Source organism: Ursus maritimus, unplaced genomic scaffold (genome assembly GCF_017311325.1).
Source record: "Ursus maritimus isolate PB19 unplaced genomic scaffold, ASM1731132v1 scaffold_19, whole genome shotgun sequence".
NCBI classification, from domain to species: domain Eukaryota; kingdom Metazoa; phylum Chordata; class Mammalia; order Carnivora; family Ursidae; genus Ursus; species Ursus maritimus.
Genome location: NW_024424341.1, coordinates 53,155,989 through 53,172,739, shown reverse-complemented (window position 1 = coordinate 53,172,739; position 16,751 = coordinate 53,155,989). Strand labels below are relative to the sequence as shown.

At 34.7% G+C, this 16,751-nt stretch overlaps 1 protein-coding gene across 4 annotated transcripts in view; it reads left to right on the top strand.

Annotated features, from left to right (window-relative positions):
• The window catches only part of ZNF404 (zinc finger protein 404), a 23,063-nt gene extending 7,564 nt beyond the window's left edge, over positions 1-15,499 (top strand). For 2 of the 4 annotated variants that reach the window (XM_040634119.1, XM_008684426.2), the window contains 3 exons: positions 3,730-3,805; positions 6,317-6,443; positions 12,656-15,499. In XM_040634119.1, the coding sequence (XP_040490053.1) occupies positions 3,797-3,805; positions 6,317-6,443; positions 12,656-14,178 (1,659 nt within the window). In that variant the 5' untranslated portion in view covers positions 3,730-3,796 and the 3' untranslated portion in view covers positions 14,179-15,499. Of the gene's footprint in view, positions 1-3,729; positions 4,090-6,316; positions 6,444-12,655 lie in introns of all 4 variants that reach the window. The other 2 variants (XM_008684427.2, XM_040634120.1) reach the window with 2 other exon arrangements.
• The last annotated feature ends 1,252 nt before the right edge of the window (positions 15,500-16,751 follow it).

Here is a 16,751-nt window from a genome sequence, read left to right as displayed (position 1 = left end):
CCGGGATCACGCCCTGAGCCGAAGGCAGACGCTTAACCGCTGTGCCACCCAGGCGCCCCTCCTCTTCCTATTATTGGTTACCAATGGAGGGTACTGAACTCTCAAATTTCAATTATAACTTTGTCCTTTGATTCTGTTGACTTTTGCTTTATATATTTTAAAGCTATGTTATTAGATACATAAGAAATGTAGGACTACCATTATATTCTTCTTGAATTGTATGACATGTCTCTATTACTTTTAATACTTCTTGCACTGAAGCCTATTGTATCTGTTATTAATACACTAATACTAGCATTTTTCGTATTACTGTCTAATATATTTGTCTTTGTGTTTAAACTATATTTCTTATAAGCATCATAACTGATCCTGTTTTTCTTTTTAATCTAATCTGACAATCTTAGATTTATTTGCAATATTTAGTATATTTACATTTTACTACAATTACTAATACAATTTGATTTAAATCTGTCATCTTGCAATATATTTTGTTTGTACTGTTCATTCTTTAATTCTTTATTCCTCTTTCCCTGTCTTCTTTTGTGTTAATCAGGTATTTTTATTATTTCATTTTATCTCTTCTATTAGGTTTTTCTGGTTGTACATCTTTGTATAGTTCTTTTAGTGGTTAACTGAGCTATTATAGAATGCATCTTTAAGACAGTCTCCCTTAAATTAGGACTTTTACTACATATCAAATAATGTAAGAACTTTTAATAGTTTAATTCCATTTATGCTAGTATTGTCATTTCTTCCTCCTATATTACAAGCCCCACAAGCATTATTATTTTTGTTGCTTTAAACAGTCCATTTGTTTAGTCATATTAGTCATATATTTACTATGTCATAGCTTTTCGCACATGCTTCCACCTGGGATTATTTGCCTTTAGCCTGCCTGCTCTCCTTTAGTATTTCTAGTATTGTAGGTCTGTTAGTAAGAAATTCTCTAAGCTTTTGTTAGAAAAGATCTTTCTTTCACTTTCATTTAGGAAAGATATTTTCTCCAGGTATAAAATTCACAGTTGTCATTTTTTTTTCTTTCAATACTTCGAAGATCGAATTCCATTCTTCAGGCCACCATAGGTTCTACTGAGAAATGAACTTTGTCTTATTGTTGTTTTCTTATAACTGATATCCTTTTTTATTTTTATTTTTTTTTAAGATTTTATTTATTTATTCGACAGAGATAGAGACAGCAGTGAGAGAGGGAACACAAGCAGGGGGAGTGGGAGAGGAAGTTGCAGGCTCATAGCGAAAGAGCCTGACGTGGGGCTCGATCCCATAATGCCGGGATCACGCCCTGAGCCGAAGGCAGACGCTTAACCGCTGTGCCACCCAGGCGCCCCTGATATCCTTTTTTAAAACTACATATTATTATGATATATCTGTAAACTTTGTTTTTCAACAGTTTGGCCATGCTGTGCCTAGGTATGGATCTCCTTATTTTATCTGGTTGGTTTGATGAGTTTTTTAATTTATGTATCAAAACATTTCATGAGATTTGTGATGTTTTTGTCCATTATTTCTTCAAGTAAATTTTCTGTCCTATTTTTTTAGGTGTTCAATTTCATGGTTTGGCTGTCTCCTGTACTTCTTTTATGTTTTGCTCTGTTCTTTCATTTTTTTTCTCTCTGCATAAGATTATTGTTAATTTGGTTTTACACTACCTGATGCATTCTTAATTTTCAATATTATATTTTTAAATTATAAAGTGTTCATGTGAATCTTTAAGATTCTAAATCTCTATTGATATGCTTCATTTTGTATTCTGACTGAGCCAGCCAGGTGTGCCCCCTGCTTTTTAAGTAAGCTCTATACCCAACATGGGGCTTTAACGTACAACCCTGAGATCAGTAGTACCATGCTCTATCAACTGAGCCCATTCTGCATTCCATTTTGCCCATATTTTCCTCTAGTTTTTTTTAGCATCTTAATCGTAATGTTTTCAAGTCCTTGTCTGCTAACTCAACTATGTAGGTCATTTCTGGGTCTGTTTCTACTGAGATTTTTTCTCTTGATTATCAGTAAACTTTTTCCTGTTTCTCTGCATGTTTAATAATTGTTATTGTTAGGTGGCATTGTGGATAATTTATTATACAGACTCTGGATTATGTTATCTTTCTTTAAGAATTTACTTCAGGGTTTTTTCAACCTTAGTGCTGTTGATGTTTTTGGCTAGGTAATTCTTTGTTGTGGGGGGCTTTCCTGTGCATTTTAGGGTATTTAGCAGCATCCCTGGTTCTCTATGTAATAGAAACAATGGCACCCCTTCCCACATTTTGACAATGAAATATGTCTTCAGACATTGCTGAATGTTCCCCTATTGAGAACCAGTGGTCTATAGAATCATTTTCAAAGTCTACTTCATTTTCCATTGTGTGAATGCACTATAGTTTATTTAATTAGCCACCCATCTAAGTACCTTTAGATTTAGTACCTTTAGATTTCTCTCCAGTTTTTTAAAAATTTTAACTAGCTTCTATCATACTCCTTTCTACATCTCTAGGCACATTTTACAGTTACTTCCTTTGGATGGAGATTCAGAAATGACCTTTCATGGTTAAATTCTTATGCATAATTCTGCTTACATGTCTCAACTGCCCTAAGTTTTCACAAGTCTACAGGACACCATAACAGTGCTCCTTTCTACAACCTTATTATATGTGGTGCATCATCAACCTTTAAAGTCTGAAAATTGGATACCTATAAATGATAGTACCTTGTTGCTTAAAAACATCTCTTTAGTAAATCTTTTGATAGATAATGTCTTAATTACCTGTTCTTAGGTTTCACACAAGGGAACAGAAAAATCTGGGTTTTAAAGGCAGTATATGTAAAAAATAAGTTGGCCTTATAACTATAGAAATGTGATTCAAAACACATCACTTCTACTTATTGTTTGTGTTATGGGGAAATGACTTTAATTCTTTGAACTTTCATTTTTTCATCTGTTGAACTGAGATAATAACTACATTGTGGAATTAAATGTCAATGTGTCTAGACTTCCTATCACATAGAAGGTTGCAAAAAAATCTATGTGTTGCTGTATGGCTTCAGTAAGAAGGAATTCACTCCTTTCTAGTGGGTACTGGGTGGGTTGGTTGCTGAGGCACAGGGAATGGCTCATGGCAGCAAAGTAGATCCTGTTAGGGAAACCCAGGTTAGTTATCCCAGAGGATCTCAAGAGTCATAGTTCTGGCTTAGGGGAAAGGCTTCACATGGGTAGGTGGTTTTACAGTGGTCAAGATTTCCAGGTTGGTCTCTACTGCTTTCTGTCTTCTATCTGGTGCAAAGATTTCATGCCCAGGTCCATCCCAAAGACATGAAGGTTGTTGCAGTTTGTGTTGTGTGGCTTGGTCTTTACTCTGGAAGATAGGTCTGGATGAGGATCTATTCAGTATCACTGAACAACCAAGGCTGGGTTCAGTTGGCTTGATAAGTATGAGAAATAAGGCAATGTGGGTGTCTGGACCCAGCTTTGGTGCAAGAGTGCCTCTGTTCTGTATCTACTCTTGTGTGTGGCTTGTATCTATAGGTATGGGGAAGGGCTTGGGTTTGTCTGGACTTCCCATATCCCCTGACACGTGTTCATGTATTTGGGAAGATGGAGAGTGGGCAAGGACAGTGGGAAGCAGGAATAAAGGGGAAAGAAGAAAGGCTATATTACCTTAAATAACTTTTGGAGTTCTAAGATACACCAGATCTCAAGGCCTCTTTTTCCTCTCCCAGCTCTGGCTTCTCTGCAATTGGCTTCTCTAACAAAGGAAACCCAAGGAAGATCAGCAGTTTGAAAACCATGGCCCAGGTAAGTGGATATCTATCTCCTACCTGGAATACTATGATTTTGAACTCTCGTAAAACTTTCATTCTTTATCCCCACATCTCCTACCTAGGAAGGATGTATCTCTGACCCTTTTTCATGATTTCTCCCCTTACAGAGAAGGATGGTGTCCTCCTCATTTGTTCCCTTTTTTTCTAACTGATTTTCAATTATTTATCTTCTATGTGTTTAGTCTTTTCTCAAGAGCAGTGTTGGAGCAGTGCAAGAGTGAAGTATCTTGAAGGAAATATTTGAGCTTCCCTTGTCAGGTTTGTGGTTTTATGATATAGAAATGATGGTCCTGGGGCACCTGGGTGGCTCAGTTGGTTAAGCATCTAACTCTTGATTTTGACTCAGGTAATGATCTCAGGGTCATGAGATCGAGCCCCATGTTGGGCTCCATGCTGGGCATGAAGCCTGCTTAAGATTCTTTCTCTCCCTCTCCCTCTGCCTCCCCAATCAAAAAAGAAAGAAAGAAAAATAAATGATGGCCTTATTTGATCACAGGAGAGAAAACTTTCTCCTTAGTTTTCCAGGGAGATAAGGGAGAATTGGGTTACGAATGGTCTCAGACTCAGGTGTGAAATGAGAACTCAGCTTTGAAAAGCTTTTAAGTTTGGGTAGAAATCGTATTGGTGTATGCTGAGAGAGAGAGAGACAGACAGACAGACAGACAGACAACAGGGCCCTGGCTATGGAAATCACTGAGACTTTTGTATTGAAAGAGAAATTGCTGGTCTTGAATAAATCAGTGTTGTTCTGATCATCCTACATTAGTGTGTTCTAACTAGGAGCATGAGTTCAGTAAGGGATTGTAGTAAGAAAGATCATCTAGAACAGCAAATGGTAGATGATACCGAGCAGTGGAGAAGAGGTTAGGATTTGTGTCCAACCTACATATCATAATAGTATAATACTTTAAATTTAATATTATTTTAATAATATTATTAATGATACCTTAATACTTTAAGGAAGATTAAATCTGATGTCTTTAACAGGGAATAAATAAAAACATTAACTTGTGAGAATAAAGGAAGTGCTTATGATGCATTATCTGACACATATTAACATCTTGATAAAATTACTTAATTTTACACAAACTCCATTTCCTGAGATAGAAACTTTATCAGCTTTTTGAAGTATAATTGACAAATAATTAAGTGTATGTATTTTGTCTTTTTAAAGCAGATTTATTGAAATATAATTGACAATAAATTGCTCATATTTAAAGTGTAGAATTTGGTAAATTTTGACTTATGTATATACCTGTGAAACTATTACCACAGCCAAGATAATGAACATATCCGTCATTCGAAAATTTTTCTCATGCCCCTTTATAATTGCCCCTTCCTACCTGCCCCCAAACTTGCCCTTCATGCCCAGGCAACTGCTGTTTGCTTTCTGCTGCTATAGGTTAATTCCCACTTTCTAGATTTTATATAAATGGAATCATACATCATGTATTCTTTTTAAATCTTATTTCACTCAGCATATTTATTTTGAGATTCATCCATATTGTTGCATATATTAGTAGTGCATTCCATTTAATTGCTGATTAGTATTCTATTCTCAGTATATACAAAAATTTGTCTATCCACTCCTCTGTTGATGGATTTTTTAGTTCTTTCCACTTTTTGGCTGTTAAAAGTGAAGCTGCTTCATGCACAAATCTTTGGGTGGACATATGCTTTCATGTCTCTTGGGTAAACACTAGGAGTGGAATGGCTGAGGAATATGGATGTTTAACTTTTTAAGAGATTAATAAACTATTTTTCAAAGGATTTACTGTTTTACATTCCCACCGTCGGTATGTGAGAGTGCCATTTTTTTTCACATCCCCAGCAACACTTAAAATGGTCAGTCTGTTAAATTTTAGCCATTCTAATAATTGTGTAGTGATACTGTATCCTTGCAGTAAGCCATGGCAATCATAAGGCTCACTTCATACATTACTTGTCTCTCAGGGATCACTGCCCAATATTTTCTGTCTTAAAAACCATCGTTTCATACAATTTGTCCATGTTTTTTGTTATTTCACATGGGAGGGTAAATCCAACCCATGTTACTCCATCTTAGCTATAAGAGATTTTATAATCCATTTTGGGGAAAAAATGAACAATTATTTTTACAGATTCCTTGAAGAGAAAAGATATAGGGACTTGTATTTACTAATAGTATGTGATTCAGGTACATAGTAGGTAATATTCTTATATATACTGTTTCATTTAATTGGGAAAGTCTGTTTACTTTATTCATTTTCATACATTTAGGTATTTAAGTTTTCCTTTATTTTTAAAGAAATTTTGTGCACTCCAACAGGATTCTTCAAGACTGTGTTGGCACCCTACTTCAGAAGCTACTGTATTTATTCTCGTCATGATCTTGTAACTTCAGCTTATTTGTTTTTCTATATTGCCCCCTTATTGCAATTGAGTCATTCCATCTTGAACATTTTTTCTTTACTGTTATGAATAATACATGGGTTTGTCTTTTCAGGTGCCATTGACATTCAGTGATGTTGCCATAGACTTCTCTCAGGAGGAGTGGGAATGCCTAAATTCCGATCAGAAGGATTTGTACAGAGATGTGATGTTGGAGAATTATACTAACTTAGTCTCACTGGGTAAGGACATCTGCCTGAAGGGATATAGAATCTGCCATCTGGAATAGCTACTTTCTCCACTGTATATTTTATGCTGTAAGCCGAGAAACCAGATAAATTTCTTCATATTCATATTCTCCTTATTCTCAAAGGCCTAATTTGACCTTTGTTAGATGGAAATGGGCATCTCCATTCAGCACCTGGATCTCTTCTTTCATTTACCTTCTTCCTACTTCCCTCTGCCCTATCCTGCAATTCCTTCTTTTTCTAAAATAAAGGTTTGAATTCTAGGACTTTTTCTGCATAACCAATGGCAAAAAAAAAAAAAACCCACAAATTTTATATTATGTGTATGTTCGGAATATCTACAAATATTCCATTTTAATTGCTGGTCCAGCTATATGGAAAACAGGTAACATGGGGTCCTGGTTTTCTCTTTTCTACAAAGAACCTTGGTAATTTTTACAGTGTAGAATGAATCAAGAACATTATCTTTTTAGTATTATTTTTATACTTATAGCAGTGGAAATGTTGGCTTGCAGTGGTATCTTAGTTTCTACTGAGAAATTAAAGTCTTCGTTCAGTTTTTGGAAAATATTTGACCATTCTTTCCTTTCTTCTGGGACTCCAATTATACCTATGTTAGATCTTTTGTGTGTATCTCACAGTTCTATCATGTATATATCTCCTTTTATCTCTATTATTTTCTGTTGACCTGTATTTCAGCTCACTTATCCTGTATTCTGCTATCATGAGTCTGCTCCTAAAAATGGGTTTTTCATATCATATGTTGTCTTTTTCAGTTCTAGAAATTCAATTTGTCTTATAACATCTATCTTTTAAAATTCTTCATTCTTTATTTACTTCTTTTCATTACTGTTTTTTCATCTGTTTTTCATCTATGGGCATGCTTATATTTCTTCTTTTCTCTTGTTATTCATCATATGGTAATACCTCTTCAAGTTACTAGTAATTGTGATTGTATGCTGGATATTGAATACAGAAGAACTGAACAGAAGCACTTGGGTGGCCCAGTCCGTTGGGCATCCGACTCTTAGTTTCAGCTCAGGTCATGATCTCAGGGTTGTGGGATTGAGCCCTGCTCAATTGGGCTCTGTGCTTGGCCCTCTCCCCCTTTTCCTCCCCCTGCTTTCTCTCTCTCTCAAATAAATAAATTAAATCTTAAAAAAAAAGAATTGAATGGTTTCCAGATGATGGTGTCTTCCACCAGAATATTTACATTTTCCTCTATTAATTGATAGCATGGCAGGCTGATCACTATAATATAATCAGGGATTGAACTAGGTCAGTGCTGGTTTTCAGTTTTGGTAATTCTCAGCTACTTTTTTTTTTTAAATCACTTTGCCTTTACTGCTAGCTTTACTCAGAATTAGTAAGTTTCTGCAGGGGAAAAGTGGTAGATCCTCAGGGCCAATTCAACACTTCTCATGGCTCTTACTGTTTATTTGTTTTGATTTCAAGCTTCCTCTCCCAAAGGGTCTTTTGATTCCAGAAGAAATGTTGAAATTAATAAGCTGATCATCCATTTAATATGCCAGGAAAAGAAGAGCACAACACACTTAAAGGAAGTAGAGGAAAGGAAATAATAAAGGAAAGAATAGAAATTAATGAAATAAAAACCAAACATACAAAAGAGCAAGTCACAACTATAAATTTGGTTATCTCAAAGAATGAATAAAAGTAGTGCAACTCTATCAACATGAATCAAGAAAAAAAATCTATGTAAGGAAAAAAGGCACCACATTACAAACCATGAAGCCTTGAAAATATGATATTTTGAAAAACATTTTGCCAAAAACTTTGAGAAATCAAATGAAATAAAATATTAGAAATTTTTAATCTACAAAAAAATTCCACTCAAGAAAACTAAAAAAACAAAAAAACAGGGCACCTGGGTGGCTCAGTTGGTTAAGCGTTTGTCTTCAGCTCAGGTCATGATCCCAGGGTCCTGGGATTGAGCCCCACACTGGGCTTCCTGCTCAGTGGGGAAGTCTGCCTCTCCCTCTCCAACTGTCTCGCTCCCCCCATGCTCTGTCTCACTCTCCCTCTCAAATATATAAAATCTTTAAAAAATAAAAATAAAAACATGAAATATATTTATGATAGCTCTTTCAGTATCCTTATCTACTAATTATATTATCTGTATCGTTCCTTGATGTGTTTCTTTTGATTAATTTTCTCCTAGTAAGGGTCATATTTTCCTGCTATTTTACATGTCTGATAATTTTTTATTAGGTGCCAGACATTGTGACATTTACTGTGTTAGGATGCTGGATTTCTAATATTCTTATACATATTTTGGGACTTTGTTCTGGGATGTAGTTATGTAATTTGGAATCTGTTGATCCTTTCATGGTTTGCTTTGAAGCTTTGTTAGAGTGGGTCCAGAACAGCTTTTAGTCTAGGGCTAACTTGGCCTCACTACTGAGGCAATATTCTTCTGGGAACTATGTTTGATGCCTTGAGTGCTATGGGGCCTTTCCACTCTGGTTGGGGGAAACAAGAACTATCCCCTGCCCTTTGTGACTTCCAGGGGATGTTCTGCCTACTCCTATCTAGTAGTACATTATTTGTTCTCATTGGTTTTCTCACACGGGTGTCCAGATTCACGTTCAGCCACAGTTTCAAGGGGATTCCTCTACAGATCTCTAGAGATCTCTCTGTGCAGTTCCCTCCTTTCTAGTACTCTGCCTTGCAAGTTCTGCACTTCTTTCTTTCCCTTAATTCTCTACTCTGTCTTCTCAACTCAGGGATACAGCTGCACTATTTTAGTTTCCCCTCTGTGTGCTTTGTTCTGGAAATTCTCTTTAGACAGTCAGCTGTGGTACTTGTGGGGCACACTTCATTTGTTTCCCTTCCCTTGGGAGAGTTCTATCCTGTACTATCGATTTTCCAATATTTGAAAGATGTTGTTGCATATATTTTGTTTGGTTTTCTAGTTATTTAAGTTAGGAGGGCAACTTTGATCCCTCCTAATGTTACATGACCAAAAGCACAAATTATTAACTCTGTCTTTGAAAGCTTCTTTGCACTTTAGTACAAGAGGTCTTAGATTCACCTTGTATCTTCCCTGACCTGGACTAGGAATTAGATATTTCTCCAAGGCACCCTCATTAACATCAGTGGGAAATATTTTAGAGAGACTGAAACCTGGACAACAAGGAAGCTAATTGTAATCACATTTTTGTGGGATAAATATACAAGGAGGGCACATATTGCATGGAGCACTGGGTGTTATATGCAAGTAATGAATCATGGAACTTTACATCAAAAACTTGGGATGTACTGTATGGTGACTAACATAATAAAAAAATTTTATTAAAAAATAAAAAGGAAAAATATATACAATTTTTAAATTATTCTGTGGAAATTGGTTTGTTTAGATTTTCCATCTCTTCTGGAATCTGTTTCTGTTATGGCCTTACTTTTATTTTGAAATAATTTTAGATTCACAGAAGAGTTATAAATGTGGTACAAAGAGTTCCAGTATATCATTCCCATAATGATAACATCTTACATAACAATGGTACATTTGTGAAAGCTATCAAATTAACATTTTATAATAATACTATAAGCTAAATATTTAATTTAGATTTCACCAGTTTTTGCACTAATGTCTTTTTTCTGTTTCAGGATCCAGTTCAGGATACCACATTACTTTTAGTCAGCCTGTGTCCTTAGTTTCCTCCAAATGTGACAGTTTATGTTTTTCCTTCTCTTTCTTGACATTGATACTTTTGAAGATACTGTTTGGTCAGGTACTTAGTAGAGCACCTCCAAATTTTGGTGTGTTTGGTGTTTTCTTATGATTAAACTGAGATTATGGATTTGGGGGAAGAATACCAGAGAATACCTTTTTCATTGTATGTTAGGGGTACATGATATCAACATGATTTATCACTGGGGTGCTAACCTTAAAAACTTATATAAATTGGTGTCTGCCAGTTTTCTTCATTGAAAGGTTATTATTTTTTTTATTTTCATATCTTGTTAGAAGCAAGTCAGTAAATTTAACTGGGGTCAGTTTTTATAAATTATATTTTTTTAAAAAATCATCATTTCATGTACATCTCAAATTTATTTGCATAGTTGCCTTTAATGGATGTTCCTCCTAGCTTTTGTTCCTTAAATAGGGAGGCTAGCGGTTTGTTTGCATGTGTTAATTGTAAAATTTTATTTAAAAATTTGTTTTTATTATATTGATTTCCCTTTTCCGTATTCCTTCAGTAGACTTTATCATTCTCTTTCTAATTTTTTTCTTTTCCTAATTTTGGATTTAGTATTTAATTCATTCATCTTAATTCTTTAATTTTTCATTAGATGTAAGCCTTTTAGTCTATGAGTTTGCAGCACTATAGTTAAAGGCCATAGATTTTGATGTATTGTATTTTTATTATCATTGTTTTCAAGAAGTTCTGTGGTTTCAGTTTGTATTTATCATTCTCTAACAGTAGTTGTTGATTTTTATCTATCAGTAGAAAGTGTTTTGGCTTTTTGAGATTGCTACTCATTTCTCATTAGTTCAGAGAATATTGTTTGCTTTACTTCAACTTTTTGAACATACTGTACTTCATTCATAGGAGAATCCCACTTGCCTTCAACTCATACTTAACCCATTTAGCAAATTAGAGTTCTTAAGGCTGATCCACTGTCCAGATAGCCAATTTTTAATCTATATTCAACATTATCCTTTGTTGTAGAGTCCCAGGCATTTGGTTTCCCAAAGTCTGTTCCCATAGCACTTAGTTATTTATTTTTTCCCAACATACTCAAGTTTCTTAGATTTTCATAAGCCTTTTAAAATAATATTAACTATGCAATTCCTGAAATACATTTCTGTGATATTCAAGAATGATTGGCCTTGGCTTAAAAGAATGGAAGGAAGAATTTGGGAATGTCATTAGAGAAACAAAACATAGCATCAGTAGGATGGATGAATAATATTAAAACTCTGCTGATGAAGGTAATACACCATCTGATTGTCTTAATTGAGATAAAGCAATCATGAGTAGGCACAGGGAAGATGGAACAATGGTGGTAGAGACATGTATAACAATTTAAGGTGATAAGCAATTGGAAAATGATCAGGTGTCACCTGTTTCCATTTATATTTTTGACTGAGCTAGTTTGGATGTGTATATTTCTCACCTGTAAGGTAAATGATAGAGGAAAACATATTTTACTGTAATAAGGTATGAGAGATTAGCCAGGAAGAGATGGTTGATAACTGTTGCATAATTTTCAGAAACTAAATGGATATTTTACTCAGCTGCCTTCCCCAGCAACCTTAATTTTCATTCTTATTTACCTTTACTTTCATCCAAGTTAATTTTTAAAATTCAGTATTTTATCCTACAGTTAATATTTACCTTGTGGTCAAAGGACTTGCTTTGCAGTAATAGTTAGGAGTTTTGAGGTTTAGAGTAAGAAAATAAGTAGTAAAACAAGTGAGAAAATAAATATGTAATAGAGAAAAGGATTTTGAAGACAAAAATTAGGTGTTGGAGTATAGAATAAAGGATATGAATTTACTTAGAGTTAGCAGAGGCAGCCTTTCTGAAGAAGTGATTTCTAATCTGCAACACCCGAAGATAGTAATTTAAAGGTGCTAGGTAAAAGGATTTCTGAAAGGTGGAGCACCTGTGTGAAGCCCCAGGAAATGGGAAAGGTTATGGTATGTTTTAGTAGCTGAAGGGATGCATGGGGATAGTATATAGGGAACAAAAGATGCCAAGGGGTTGGGAGGAATTTGTGTAAATAAGACAGATCCTTTTTATTCATGATTATGTGTTTAGGGTTTTACTCTAAAATAAAGACAAACCATTGAAAAAATTACATAGAGCCATCTGATAGATAATATTAGAAATGTAGATCTACTTCTCTAGATTCTGATTCACTCAGTCTCAGTGGAAATCTAAAAGGTAGTGTATATAAGAAGTTCCTGCTATAATTTTGGTCCACACTAAATATGAGAAATACTGACTTTTTCTCTTTGCCTACTCACAAACTTTACAGTTTTCAATATGAACTTTCATAATTTTCTGAGGCCTTTTTGTCTTTTAGAAATTTCATGACAGTATTTTAGGATTTTATGACCCTTTTACTTCTAGTGAATATACTTCTCAATTTATCACTGTTTTTACTCTAAGAGGCCCCTCCTCATCCCCAGTACAGGAAAATAGCATTTTTTTTCTTTTCTTATTTTCTTTCAGACTTTGATTTTACAACTGAGACCAACAAGTTATCTTCAGAAAAAAGCAGTTATGAAGTAAATTCATACCATCGGGAGACAATGAAAAGAAGTAAAATCTTCAACCCTACGAGGTTTATTTTCAGAAATGACCCACAATGCAGAATTGAATTTGGGAGAGAACAGGGTCCTAACATGGGGTGTTTTAATCAAATGACATTTATAAAACATATATCTCTTCCTCTACACCAGAGAATTCACACTAGAGAGAAATCCTATGAATGTAAGGAATGTAGGAGGGGCTTTAGAAAATATTCACACCTTACTGAACATTTCAGAGACCATAATGGTGTGAGACCCTATGAATGTATGGAATGTGGAAAAGCCTTTATAGTTCTCCAGCATTTTATTAGACATAAAAAAATTCACACTGATTTGAAACCCTATGAATGTAATGGATGTGAAAAGGCCTTTAGATTTTATTCACAGCTTATTCAACATCAGATCATTCATACTGGTGTAAAACCCTACGAATGTAAGCAATGTGGGAAGTCTTTCAGACGTTATTCTCACCTCACCGAACATCAAAAAATTCATATTGGTTTGAAACCCTATGAATGTAAGGAATGTGGGGAAACTTTTAGATTGTACCGACATATGTGCCTACATCAGAAAATTCATCATGGTGTGAAACCCTATATATGCAAGGAATGTGGGAAGGCCTTTGGTCATCGTTCAAGTCTTTATCAACACAAGAAAATTCATTCTGGTGAGAAACCATATAAATGTAAACAATGTGGAAAGGCCTTTGTTCGCAGCTATCTACTTATTGAACATCAGAGAAGTCATACTGGTGAGAAGCCTCATGAATGTAAGGAATGTGGGAAGGCCTTTAGTAGGGGCTCAAGCCTTCTTAAACATAAGAGAATTCATAGTAGTGAGAAACTCTACGACTGTAAGGACTGCGGGAAGGCCTTCTGTAGAGGCTCTCAACTGACACAACATCAAAGAATTCATACTGGTGAGAAGCCACATGAATGCAAAGAATGTGGGAAGACATTTAAGCTTCATTCATACCTTATTCAACATCAGATAATTCATACTGATTTGAAACCATATGAATGTAAACAATGTGGGAAAGCCTTCAGTCGTGTTGGAGACCTTAAAACACATCAGTCAATTCATGCAGGGGAGAAACCCTTTGAATGTAAGGAATGTGGAAAAACCTTTAGACTTAATTCTCAACTAATTTATCATCAGACAATTCATACTGGTTTGAAACCATATATATGTAAAGAATGTAAGAAGGCCTTTCGTTCTATCTCAGGTCTTTCTCAACATAAGAGAATTCATACTGGTGAAAAACCCTATGAATGTAAAGAATGTGGTAAGGCCTTTAATCGTAGTGATCGACTTACTCAACATCAGAGAATTCATACTGGTGTGAAACCACACAAATGTAAGGAATGTGGAAAGGCCTTTACTCGTTGCTATCAACTTACTCAACATCAAAGATTTCATAGTGGTGAGAAACTCCTGATGTAATGAGAGTCAGAAAGCATTTAGCTTTGGCACATCCTTTACCATTATCACTATTCTACCACCTAATGATGTTATGGTCAAGATTAAATTATTTAATGTAAAATTTAAATGCTTAAAGGGGCATCTGGCACATAGTATTTGCTTACTAAATATTGTGGTTTTTTAATGATAATCACTATTATTACTATACATAAATTCATGTGGAAGGAAGACCCTATAAGCATATTTTTAAAATGATCAGTGCTCATTCATATTTTCTTCAGATAATTAATTCTGGACAAAATCCCATAGAATATACTAAACAAGACCATTTATTGAGCTTTTATTCAAAGCTCAACCCCCTGAAGATTAATAATATTAAGAAACCCTGTGCCTTTATTAAATATTGAGAGTTCAGCTGTTGTGGAGAGTCGTTTGAAGAAACTTTCTTATAATAAATTCTGTTATACCGATAACATACAATCCACATGCCCTACAATTGAAATAAATTAACAATTTGGTAGCCAAAGACCTTGGTTGACTTAGAAAGGTTTTCCTTGAGTTTTTGAAAATTTTCAAATTTACATGAAAGGTAAATTGTTACAGGTAACAGTGTTACAATGAAGTTTGTTTGCCCTTCACCTAGATTCAATATATCTAATATTTCTCTCTCATAAATATGAACATGTATATATACAGATGCATATATACCATATATCATTCTTATTACATATTGAATATATTTTACATATATCATTTTGCTGAGTTTTTCAGTGAATGTTTTAGATATCACTTCACCTCTAAAAAGTCAACATACAACTCTTAGAATTAAGGATAATCTTCTAGATGACTATTAAACCACTATTACCTAAAAAACACTAATAAGAACCCTATATTGTTCTACGATATTCAGCCCATTTACAAATTTCTCTGATTGGTTAAAGAATATCTTCTAAAAGTGCTGGCTTCTTTAAAAGCCAAAAACCAAACTAAGCTCATATATTTTATATGACTTCAGTTTATTGGGTCTAATAAGAATTGGTCTAGAATTTACCCTCCACTTCCTTTCATTTTTTGAAGACTCAGAGGAAGTAACCTATATAATGTAATTCCATACTTGTCCTGCTTTTTCTCAAGGTGGGCTTAACTTGTTCTTCTATCCTTTGTATTTACTGTGAACTGAAGTTTATGTCTAGAGGCTTAAGTTTCAGATTAAACATTTTTTATAAGACTACTTCATAGATAATAGTGTATTTAATGTAAAATATCAGGTGGCATACAAGTGAAACTATGTTTGATCTTTTTTTTTTAAAGATTTTATTTATTTATTTGACAGAGAGAGAGACAGCCAGTGAGAGAGGGAACACAAGCAAGGGGAGTGGGAGAGAAAGAAGCAGGCTCATAGCGGAAGAGCCTGATGTGGGGCTCAATCCCATAACGCCGGGATCACGCCCTGAGCTGAAGGCAGACGCTTAACCGCTGTGCCACCCAGGCACCCCTATGTTTGATCTCTTGATTCATGTATTGACCACCAGTTCTCTCCATTGTATTGGTACATTTTTTTTCTTTGCAACTAGTAATCCATGTAAAGTCATATTGGCACTCCACTCAGAAATTTAAGCAGGCTATTATTTTAAAGAAATTAAGACCTCCCCAAACCCTCATATCTTATAATTACCCATATGTTTACCCTTTCTTATGCTCTTCCTTATTTCCCAATTCCCAATTCCCAATTGTCTGAATTTCCAACTGGTATCATTTTCCTTCAGCTTGAAGAACTTAATTTAGCATTTCTTGGAGTGCACATCTGCTGGTGGTGAATTTTCAGTTTTTTTAACCAAATGCCTTTGTTCTTGAAGGATTGCTTTTCTTGCTATAGAATTCTGGGGTTTGTGTGTATTTTTCAAAAGATAGACACTGACTTCTGTCCTCCATAGGTTATGAGAAGTCATTTGAATTATTTTTCCTCTGTATGTGTCATTTCTCTCTGCATGCTTTCAAGATTTTTCATTACCTTTGGTTTTCATCTATTTGAGTATGCTGGTGTAAGTGTAGTTTTATGTTACTCCTGTTTGAGGTTCTCTGAGCCTCTGAAATCTGTGCACTTATGCCTTTCCCCAAATTTGTCCATATTCAGGTATTTTTTTTCTGCCCTTGCTTCTCCTTCTGGATTCCAAGTACTCATGTTAAATCTTTTGATATTGTCCCACAGTCACTGGCTCTGTTATCTCCAACCTTTTTTCTCTTTTTCAGATTGGATAATTTCTATTGTTCTGTCTTCAAATTTACTGACTCTTTTCCTTGTCATTTCAATTACTCTGTTAAGCTTATCAAATGTTTGATTTGAGATATTGCATGTTTCAGTTCTACTATCTTCATGTAGTGCTTTTTTTTATAGTTTCTATTTCTTTATTAAGATTTCCTTTTCTTCATTGTATATTTTGACAGTGCTTTTGATTCCAGTGAAAATCTTTCATATATTGATTCATGATAGGAAAATAAGTAAATTATTTTTAACTTACGAAAAGTATCAGTTTCAAGAAATATTCCTACCCTTTTGGCTAGGTCACAACAACAGCTTTTCCTTTCCTTGGCGT